The following is a 10,900-nucleotide window of genomic DNA, read 5'->3' as shown; positions in this document are numbered from 1 at the left end:
AAGGGCTTTGTTATGTATCGGGTGTTAAGGAGGGCAAGGTTAATGGAATGAGTGGGCAAAGTAGTGGGGGCATGCTGGAAAGGTCTGAGGTTGTCCAGGTTAGCAGTGCGGGGGGGGGGCAGGTGCAGTGGGGGGGCAGTGGAAACAGGGTTTGGATGTGGGATATCGTATTGGGGTTAGTGGAAGGATGTAGATGATGGGAGTGTCTGGGGCCGCGATGAAGATAGCAGCGGCAGCGGAGGATGCCAGCAGACAGAGTGGAGGTGCGTGCAACAGAGGATAGCCGGTAGTTTTTGTTGAGGGACGGGAGTTCGTCAGGAGAGTAGTGTAAGGGAGGAGGATGGAAAACTAATCAGGGGAGAAAATAAAAAGGGAAACCAGGGTATTCTATGTAGTCGTAACAAGGGGGGGTAACGTAAGTAAAAACAGAAGAGGGCAGATTGTTGGTTCCATGAGACGGGTGGATTAATAACGTTGGAAACATAAGAGGGATAGCGCAGAACACGGATGGGATGAGGCTAGCTACTCATGATATGAAGGGGAGTGCCGCCAGGGATGGTGATGTCCAGATTACGCTAGTCCCAGTTTGATGATGGCCCAAAGAGGGATAGTGTCCATTGCCAAGGGAAAATAAAGTAAATAATCCAGCGGGGGTTGGGGGATGGAGCCAGCTCTGCAAGCTAGCGTGGAGAGCCAGGAAGCCAGAGCTCACGTAAAGCTAACGTTAGCCGAGTAGTGGTTAGCCAGTTGCGGCTAGCACGGTGGGCCGGGGGGGGGGGTGGCGATGTCCAGATTATGCTAGTCCCAGTTGATGATGGTCCAAAGAGGGATAGTGTCCACTGCTGAGGGAAAATAAAATAAATAATCCAGCGGGGGTTGGGGGATGGAGCCAGATCTGCAAGCTAGCGTGAAGAGCCAGGAGGCCAGAGCTCACGTAAAGCTAACGTTAGCTGAGTGGTAGTTAGCTAGTTAGGCGGCTAGCATTTAGGGCCGAAAAAACGGGGACAGAGAGGGGGAAAGACAAGACAGTGGGAGAAGCGGCAGCCACACACGACGCCAGCGGTACTCTCCGATTTAAACAACACACATACATACAAAAGGCGACGAAGACACAAAAAAACCCCAACGACAGCGAATCCAGCTGACAACAGACGAGCAGTGGCAAAGAGCATCTCCCCGGAAGTAGTTCATCTGACCAACTTGGTTGCTTTGTTTATACAGAGATAAAAAGCATAGATTGTGTGCCAGGGTTCCCTCTGGGACCCTGACTTTATTGGGGGGGATGGGATGTTGTGACGGCCCCAAAGCCTTGGGCCGGTGTACTTGTCTGTCTTTTCTCTCCTTGCAGGTCCTTGGTTGAGGGTGGAGTCATCAGGTTAACTGGGAACACATGGTCAGTGTTCCAGATTACTTAAACTCGCCTGCCCAGATGCCAGTGTTGAACTCTGCACCTAGCTGTGCTTTGCTCTCTATCCTCTGTTCCCTTATTTTACTTTACACGGACAACATGCATCCACACATTTATCACCACACCTATGCACTTTCATACACTACTGACCCTGACTACCACACCTCATTATACTATTTAGTTGCTTTTCTTTGATAAACTTCTGTTTGGTATTGTTAAATCCATTTGCATCTCCCTTCTTTGTTGCAGCCTGTGAGTCAGCTGTAACAGCGAGGAGTGAGTGAAAACTTAGACATAACACAAGAACTGGCTGGCCAGAGAGAGCACTGGAGAGAGCGCTGGAGAAGAACGGTTTAGCCTAGGAGAGAATCGCTGGCATTACAACGGATAGAGCCCCTGCCATGATTGGGAGAAAATCTGGCCTCACCACACTTGTATCCCAAAAGGTCAGTGAAGGTAAAGTGGCAAAATATCACTGCATCTTACACCAAGAACAGTTGTGTGCCAAATCCATCGGGCTGGGAGATGTGATGCACGACATTATTAAAATAGTCGACCACATACACTCAAATGTCCTTCCACACTGCCAGTTCAAGGCTCTATTAGAGGAGATGGATGTATAGTACGGTGATGTGGTGATGTGCTGTACCACCAGGTTAGGTGGCTGAGCCGTGGAAAAGTCCTTAAGAGATTTTTTTGATCTGCATCATGCAATCAGAGATGTTCTCGCCAGTAAGGACAGTGATACTGAAGTACCCTCGGATGAGGGTGACCTGACCTGGCTTTTCTGGTGGACATCACAGACCTGCTCAATGTGTTGACTGTTCAGCTTCAGGGAAGGGAGCAGATCGTCACACAGAGGTGTGACTACGTCAACGCCTTCAAGCTGAAACTTCAGCTACTCTGTCGACATCTGACAGCAGGTAAATAATGCATTCATTTGACTAAATTGTCCCTTCCTTTTAACATCTTTTCTCTTTATGCCCCCCTTTACCTACCTACTCCTCTCTGTACCTGCCTCTCTTTACCTACCTACCTACCTCTCAACCTAACTCTTTGGTACCTACACTACCGTTCAAAAGTTTGGGATCACCCAAACAATTTCGTGTTTTCCATGAAAAGTCACACTTATTCACCACCATATGTTGTGAAATGAATAGAAAATAGAGTCAAGACATTGACAAGGTTAGAAATAATGATTTGTATTTGAAATAAGATTTTTTTACATCAAACTTTGCTTTCGTCAAAGAATCCTCCATTTGCAGCAATTACAGCATTGCAGATCTTTGGCATTCTAGCTGTTAATTTGTTGAGGTAATCTGGAGAAATTGCACCCCACGCTTCCAGAAGCAGCTCCCACAAGTTGGATTGGTTGGATGGGCACTTCTTTGAGCAGATTGAGTTTCTGGAGCATCACATTTGTGGGGTCAATTAAACGCTCAAAATGGCCAGAAAAAGAGAACTTTCATCTGAAACTCGACAGTCTATTCTTGTTCTTAGAAATGAAGGCTATTCCATGCGAGAAATTGCTAAGAAATTGAAGATTTCCTACCTCGGTGTGTACTACTCCCTTCAGAGGACAGCACAAACAGGCTCTAACCAGAGTAGAAAAAGAAGTGGGAGGCCGCGTTGCACAACTGAGCAAGAAGATAAGTACATTAGAGTCTCTAGTTTGAGAAACAGACGCCTCACAGGTCCCCAACTGGCATCTTCATTAAATAGTACCTGTTAGAGCCTGTTTGTGCTGTCCTCTGAAGGGAGTAGTACACACCGGTGTAGGAAATCTTCAATTTCTTAGCAATTTCTCGCATGGAATAGACTTCATTTCTAAGAACAAGAATAGACTGTCGAGTTTCAGATGAAAGTTCTCTTTTTCTGGCCATTTTGAGCGTTTAATTGACCCCACAAATGTGATGCTCCAGAAACTCAATCTGCTCAAAGAAGTGCCCATCCAACCAATCCAACTTGTGGGAGCTGCTTCTGGAAGCGTGGGGTGCAATTTCTCCAGATTACCTCAACAAATTAACAGCTAGAATGCCAAAGATCTGCAATGCTGTAATTGCTGCAAATGGAGGATTCTTTGACGAAAGCAAAGTTTGATGTAAAAAAATCTTATTTCAAATACAAATCATTATTTCTAACCTTGTCAATGTCTTGACTCTATTTTCTATTCATTTCACAACATATGGTGGTGAATAAGTGTGACTTTTCATGGAAAACACGAAATTGTTTGGGTGATCCCAAACTTTTGAACGGTAGTGTACCTCTCTCTTTACCTACATCTATTGCTCTCTCCCTCTCCCTCTCTCTCTATACTCTTTGCTCTCTCTCTCTCTCTCTCTCTCTCTCTCTCTCTCTCTCTCTCTCTCTCTCTCTCTCTTTCTCTCTCTACCTCTCAGGGAATTTGGCACACTTTCCCAGCCTCAGTGAAGTAGACATTGTGGAAGAGAGTCTGTCTGAGTATGATACACCTCTCAGCAACCTAGCCCAGGAGTTTGACAGACACTTTGAGGACTTCAGGGACAGTGCAGTTTACGTGGAAGGTTTTTTTCCCCCAGCCCTTCACCATCAGTGTGGACTCAGTCAGTGATGAACTTCAGATGGAACTGATTGACTTTCAGTGTGACTCAGAGCTCAAAAAGAAGTTCAACTGTCTCATCTACAGGACTTCTACAAATGTGTCCCAGCAGACAGGTATCCAAAGATAAGGAAACATGCCCAGATGATGTTCTCCCTTTATGGTAGCACCTACATCTGTGAACAGACTTTCAGTCTCATGAACCTGAACAAGACTAGGCTCAGAAGTTCCCTTACTGACACCCACTTGCAGAGTATCCTCACCCTGCCAGTGAGTCAGCTGCAGCCTAACATTGACCGACTTGTAAAAAGCAAGGACCAGCTTGTATTTCACTAGTGGTGCTCTCTGATATTGCACTGGATGACTGAAGTTAAGCATCAAATTATGTTATGTTTACTTCTGGCTCTGCTTGTTTGAAATTGAGTTACCTGCACTTGAATTAAATTAAAATGTAATTGAAAAAAATTAAATGTAATGAAAACACCTTACAAAAAATGTTTATTGTGACTGAAACATGTAATGTCATGTATGTAAAAGCTAAAATGTTAAATTAAGGGAACTTGGATCTTAACAAGCAGCCATCCATCCATTATCTGAACTGCTTATCTGGCTCTCAGGGTCGCGGGGATGCTGGGCAGGCCGCCAGGTCATCACAGGGCCGACACACACATACATTCATTCCTAGGGACAATTTAGTACGGCCAATTCACTTGACTTACATGTCTTTGGACTGTGGGAGGAAACTGGAGCCCCCAGAGGAAACCCACGCAGACAACATGCAAGCTTCACAGAGGAAGACCTGGGATGACCCACCAAGTTTGGACTACCCCGGGGCTCGAACCCAGGCCCTTCTTGCTGTGAGGCGACCGCGCTAACCAGTGCGCCACTGTGCCGCCTGGATTTAATATTACAACACAAATTCCTGTAAATGTATACCATGCCCATCGCCTCAAAAACTGAGTAAAGCTCTTTTGTCGATGGAGAACTGTGTGATTTGTTCCACAACAGTACTTTACTTTTGGATTAGACCACAGGTCCCCAACCTTCGGGTGCGACCCCAAGTGAGGTCGCATGGAATTGAAATGGGGTCGCCTAACATTTCTAGTAATTCGTCAATACAAATAATAATAAGGGATAGTATCAGGGGTGTCCACGGCCACCCTGATACTATCCCTGCCCCCCCCGCTGCCCCTCCCAGCCACGAGTCGCTTATGCATAATATGCTTCTATCTGATATTTTACATTAGGTGCTGTCCATTTAAATCTATAATGTATATTTCTCATCATAATTCATGTCAAAGAAAATAACGAATGCATAGCCAGGCAGCCAGCTGCTTTTGATCGTACATCACTGCGTCACACATATACAATATAACAATGAATCGTCTAACACGTTACAATATATACAGATACATAACACATTAAAACAGAATTATTGTGGAACTAAAAAATTAACTGTAACGGTATTAGTCTATGCACATCAGTTATTCAGTAACATTAACTGTAAAAAAACAAGAAACCAAAGTATTTCAGTATGTGATTCCTTAACTCTCATATTGAGAGTTTTCAACCAGCCTATACAGTATAGTACAACAGCATAATAGAATTCCTGAAATTCAGTCATGGCTTTTGGTTTTGGTGTGCCACCCCTACCTGAGGAAATTAGACTAGCAAACTCACTGCCTTCTTTTAAATCACTTCTTAAAAAACCTTTATAGGAAGGCTTTTTTATAGTAAGTCCATTGTTGCCCATTTTGAAATTTTTTTTTGTATTTTTATATAGTTTATATCTTATACTTTTATAATTTTACATTTTTAATTCTTTATATATTTTTTTCTTGCATCACCTTATTTTAATTGCTTTTATCATAATCCTTGTTTTATCGGCACAAATTCTCTACATTTTAATTATGGTCTTGTGGTTTTATCCTGACCGCGTTTTACCTTTTGTGGAGTGGATTTGGCATTATGTCCTATATTTTTATTGCATTTTGTTGTTTTATCTTGACTATGTGCATTATTTTATCCTGTTGTGTAATGCACCTTGTAACACTGTTCAGAAAGATGTTATATAATGAAAATGAAAGCCACTTTATTTGACATTGTATTCCAACAAGGAATGTGTTCTCTTCATTTAACCCTTCCTGTTGCATAGGAGCAGCAGGCAGCTGCAGCACCAGGGGACCAACTGCAGTTCTTCTTTCCATTGCCTTGCTCAGGGGCATAGACAGGAGTGTCAACTCTAACATGCAGGTCTTTTTGATGGTGGGAGGAAACCGGAGCACCCAGAGGAAACCCACGCAGACCCGGGGAGAACATGCAAACTCCACACAGAAAGGATGGCCTGGGGTTCGAACCCAGGACCTTGCTGTGAGGCAACAGTGCTAACCACTGGGCCACCATGCCGTATAAATAAAGTTTATTTATTTATTTATTTATTTTTAATTACAGTTTTAGATTCTTTTACGCCCCAAACCCCTGCAGCATAGTTCAGTATGGGGGAGACACATGCATTTTAAAGATGGATGTAGAATATCCAAGATCAATACATATTTTCAGTTTGTTAACTGATCCCAGAGCTCTCCCAGCAGAGTCAACAAGGGAACACAATTCCAACCTCATCATAAATTCATCAAGAAAGAAAACCAAGTATTCATGTGCACTAGCATATTCTAAAGTGACTGTGGACTTTTTTGTTTTCTCTATGTGTTGCACACAAAGGCTGGTGTGAAGAACAGAGACAACCACATGATAATTTAATATAATTTCTTTTTATTGACCATTCTCCTATAAGTCGCACAAATGAGTGGATGCTCCTGGCTGCTGGGGGTTTAGCGGTACCTCTCAGACAAGGCGGCTGACAAGTTCTGGAAGAACTTGTCAACCGCCACATGGACCTCGGGGGTGAACTCTGCAGGGTGGTACATGGCCATTACCACAATCAGGCAGTGGGCAAAGAACTGAGGTTTGGCAAATGCAAAACAAGAAAGACAAGGGGGGGGGGTTGCAGATTATTAAGGCTGTTACATGCCAATGAATGTGAGCAAAGGAGTTTGGCTTTGACGTTGCATCTATTTATATAGAGATTATACCTTGAAGTTGGCAGGGTCCACCCTCAGTTTGAAAGCGTGAAGGTCGCTGAGGTCTCCGAAATTGCCCATCAGGTCATCAAGTTTTTCCACAGAATCATTAACGGCTCCCATTATGACAGCACCATGTTTTTTAACTGGGGCGGAACCAGGGCTCGTATCAGCCCAGTGGGAGAAGTAAGTTTTGGTTTGCGGGTACACATACAGCATCCTAAAGAAATAATAATAATAATGAAAAAAAAGACAGGAAAAGGTTGTAGGCTCACTTTCCATTCAGAATGCACAGAAGAGCTGTATCAAAAGAAGAGAGGTCGACCATGCATGGTAAACAATTCTACATTGATATTATAATGCAAGAATTTCTCCTCATATCTACTGTTGAATTTGAATAGGCATGAGGTTTGACTTACCTGCCCAGGGCTTCACTTCCGATTTCGACGGCCTTTGGACAGACTTTGGCCCAGAAGGCTTTCACCACGCTCTTGTCTTTGGCAGAGAGACTCATGACGGCGTTTTCTTCAAGTTTTCACAACTGTGAGAAAATATTAATTCGAATAAGATTCTGGTTGAAAGTGAGCTGTGAAGCTGCCTTTATATCAAGTCAAACAGGGCGCGCCTGGATATCAAATCTGAACCACGCCTCCAGCAACAAAACTGGCAGAACTTTCAGTGCCAATGTTCATGACGTTGGCATATTAATTTAATCCGCCCTGCATGAAACTGTAACATGTTATGATGAAGTTGCATTTACTTATCTTTGACCACATCCCCATTTTCTAAACCTAACCCTGCTATACAGCCATACACAGCCACCCTTGGAGTAAACCCCACTACCCACTCACTCATCCCTCTTCCACAATGAACTGTTTAACGTTAATTAGTGTTTTCTTTCAAATTTAATTGCATTCATTTTTTTAAATTTAATTTAATGCTGGGCGGCACAGTGGCCCAGTGAATAGCGTGGTTGCTTCACAAGCAAGAAGGTCCTGGGTTCGAACCTTGTGGTTGTCCAACCTGGGGGTCATCCCAGGTTGTCCTCTCTGTGGAGTTTGCATTTTCTTCCCATGTCTGCGTGGGTTTCCTCCCACAGTCCAAAGACATGTAGGTCAGGTGAATCAGACATACTAAATTGTTCCTAGGTGTGAACGTGTCTGCCCTGTGATGGACTGGCGACCTGTTCAGGGTGTTTCCCCACCTTCAGCCCAATGAATGCTGGGATAGGCTCCAGCGTCCCACGACTCTAATTAGGATAAGCGGCTTGGGAAATGGATGGATGGATTTTTAATGCTGTAATGACATTGATATTGATATGTATGAAATTTTTACTTTCGTGGATAGGCCTAGAGATTCAAGTAACAGATTTGGAAAGATAGAGTAGTAAAAGTTATTCTTTGATTCTCTAAAATGAACAAATGTTAGGCCTGTAATTGTGCGGAAGTGAATCTCACTTGACAGCCCTATTCTTTGTGCTTAAGATGGCTAAGGCTATTTTTGGCCTTAGTGGTGTTGGTTAAAATGTAGTAAAGTTGGACATCGCAACATGCTTACTTTATCAGCTCCAGTAACAGAATCGAGTTTCACCTTAAATTCTTCTCTCCAGACTGTTCTAGAGAGCACCAATGAGACAAAAAACATAATCTCCATCAACTCAGGAGTTTGATTATGGGTTGAATTGTTCGATGCATATAACTGATATCGTGAAATACAATCTGATCTATGGAGCAATATGGATCTGTTGATGGACAATTTGCAATACTAAATCCATTGTTATTCTACAAAACATTATAAATCCTTGAATTTGAGTTTTGAAAACATACCAATATTTTGTTGTTGAATAAAATCAGGTGACAGTAACTCTATCACCTACTGTATTCGTTGTGTAATGCATTTAATCATAAATCATCATTTGATCATTCTTCCAATACTCTCTCTAATGGATAAATCTTCAAATTGCTTCAACCTCTCTGAACCGCCATGAAAAGCATACAGTCACAGGACAAATTTGGACGGTTTTCGCAATAAAGTGAAACTTTATCTTTTTCCAGTTTTGGCGAAGAGCCCATCTAACTCAAGCCACAAGTTCCAAACCCAAAAAAAGTTTGCAGCTCTGCTCCAATCAGACGCCGCCTCATATGAGAAGGTGGGGCATTCAGCGATTAATAAAATGTGAGCCCAACGCCTGACATTCACCAGAGATTATCAGCAGCAAGCTTGTTGTAGACACTCAGAGTAACTTCACACCGTCAACATGGTCGAATGGACAGAAGCTGAGCGCAAGGCCATTGTGGGCCTGTGGAGCAAGATCAGCGTCGACGAAATTGGTCCCTTGGCACTGGCCAGGTAACACATGCTTCATGATAATCTATGATCGTTTTAATCCTCTGGTGTGATCATGTTTCACTGTTTTATTTCATGTTTTCCATCACCAACCTTGTGTCATTCTAGGCTTCTCATCGTGAATCCGTGGACTCAAAGGCACTTCGACAAATTTGGTAACCTGTCCAGCCCCACTGCCATTATGGGAAATGCCAAGGTGGCCCAGCATGGAAGAGTTGTCATGGGTGGACTTGACAGGGCTGTGAAGAACCTCGACAACATCAAGGACGCTTACGTTGACCTGAGTCACATGCACTCTGAGAAACTTCACGTGGATCCTGATAACTTCAGGGTAAGTAACATCTGTCCTCCCCCATGAAAACTTCAGTATTAATTGTTAACGAATCCCTTTGACAGACTTCATAATTGCATCTCGTTCTCATATGTCACCCACCCCCTCCCCCTCCTCTTTTAGCTTCTAGGTGAGTGCATCACTGTGTGTGTGGCCGCCAAGTTTGGTCCCAGCGTCTTCACCGCTGAGGTGCAGGAGGCCTGGCAAAAATTCCTCACAGTTGTCGTCTCGGCTCTCCGTAGACAGTACCACTAGGCTCTGGAGCGGCTTTGTTTTTCAAAGATGTGCAGATATTTCCATACTATCTAGTATATTAATCAGTGCAGGAATACAAAACCAACAATAAAACTCAGATAAAAAAAAAATCTGTGTGCATTGACTTTTTTTTCCCCCTTGTGCCACTTCAAGATAAGAAAAGGACATTTTAAGGCAGGCATGGGGCAGTTTGTGTCCCATTTTAATTCCAACATAGCTTAATTCTGTGTCCGTCTCGATACAAAACCCTTTACATATAGGGGAGGGAAAATGGAAAAAAAAGCTTGTTTTCTTACGCGTCTCCATGCAGCCAAAGTCTGATAACATCTAAAAACTCACACCCCAAAATTTCTCGACAGATTTGGAGGTGACAATATGGGCTCCTTCCAAAATGTGTGTGATTCTTCAGTACAATAAATTGAATGTGAATTTCAGCAACTCAACTCTATCTGGATATCTCAGTATTGACCCGTTGTTTTGATCACAAAATTATAGTGTGCCAACTCAAAAGAAAAAAGTGGATCCTGTAGGTGTAGAGGCAATTCATGCTTTTATCATTCAACCAAAATGGATAAGGTTTCAGAGGGACATTTTCAAGTTCCATTTCATTGAATGCTGAAGTCGCATTTCTTGAAACATCCCATCATAAAAACAAAGACTTTAGGTCTGTTCCTATCAAAAACATTCTTTTCCTAGTTTTATGGCCACAGCAATTCTTCTACATCGCCATCGTGGAGAGAGAACTGCTGCTTCGTTAGTTGTGTGGATTTGGAGCTCTGTAAATAAGAAACGTGTCATGTTTGATAGAGATGGGTGTGGCCATCTGACTTTTGTGATAAAGCAGCGTCAGAATATCATGTGTTATGCCAATTCAACAACTGAAGATCAACTTCCATGCTATT

General features: G+C 43.1%; 2 protein-coding genes and 1 long non-coding RNA gene across 4 annotated transcripts; 2 read left to right on the top strand and 1 right to left on the bottom strand.

The window, feature by feature from the left end:
• Positions 1-1,664: 1,664 nt before the first annotated feature.
• Positions 1,665-4,405, top strand: LOC130120121 (uncharacterized). 2 transcript variants are annotated; one of them, XR_008810879.1, is made up of 3 exons: positions 1,665-1,854; positions 2,064-2,331; positions 3,808-4,405. It is a non-coding gene; the product is annotated as an uncharacterized LOC130120121 (long non-coding RNA). The 2 variants fall into 2 exon arrangements; XR_008810880.1 differs by having other exon boundaries at positions 1,665-1,864.
• A 2,333-nt stretch (positions 4,406-6,738) lies between these two features.
• Positions 6,739-7,645, bottom strand: LOC130120089 (hemoglobin subunit alpha-like). Its single transcript, XM_056288707.1, has 3 exons — positions 7,486-7,645; positions 7,079-7,286; positions 6,739-6,946 (listed from the first exon to the last, which is right to left on the bottom strand). Exons 1-3 carry the CDS (start codon positions 7,578-7,580, stop codon positions 6,818-6,820), a joined length of 432 nt encoding a protein of 143 aa, XP_056144682.1. The 5' UTR covers positions 7,581-7,645; the 3' UTR covers positions 6,739-6,817.
• A 1,609-nt stretch (positions 7,646-9,254) lies between these two features.
• LOC130118956 (hemoglobin subunit beta-like) lies at positions 9,255-10,108 on the top strand. Its single transcript, XM_056287295.1, has 3 exons — positions 9,255-9,415; positions 9,521-9,743; positions 9,867-10,108. Exons 1-3 carry the CDS (start codon positions 9,324-9,326, stop codon positions 9,996-9,998), a joined length of 447 nt encoding a protein of 148 aa, XP_056143270.1. The 5' UTR covers positions 9,255-9,323; the 3' UTR covers positions 9,999-10,108.
• Positions 10,109-10,900: the final 792 nt, after the last annotated feature.

This window comes from Lampris incognitus, chromosome 10 (genome assembly GCF_029633865.1).
Source record: "Lampris incognitus isolate fLamInc1 chromosome 10, fLamInc1.hap2, whole genome shotgun sequence".
NCBI classification, from domain to species: domain Eukaryota; kingdom Metazoa; phylum Chordata; class Actinopteri; order Lampriformes; family Lampridae; genus Lampris; species Lampris incognitus.
Note: the sequence above shows the minus strand (reverse complement) of the source record. Positions and strands in the feature narration are given on the sequence as shown.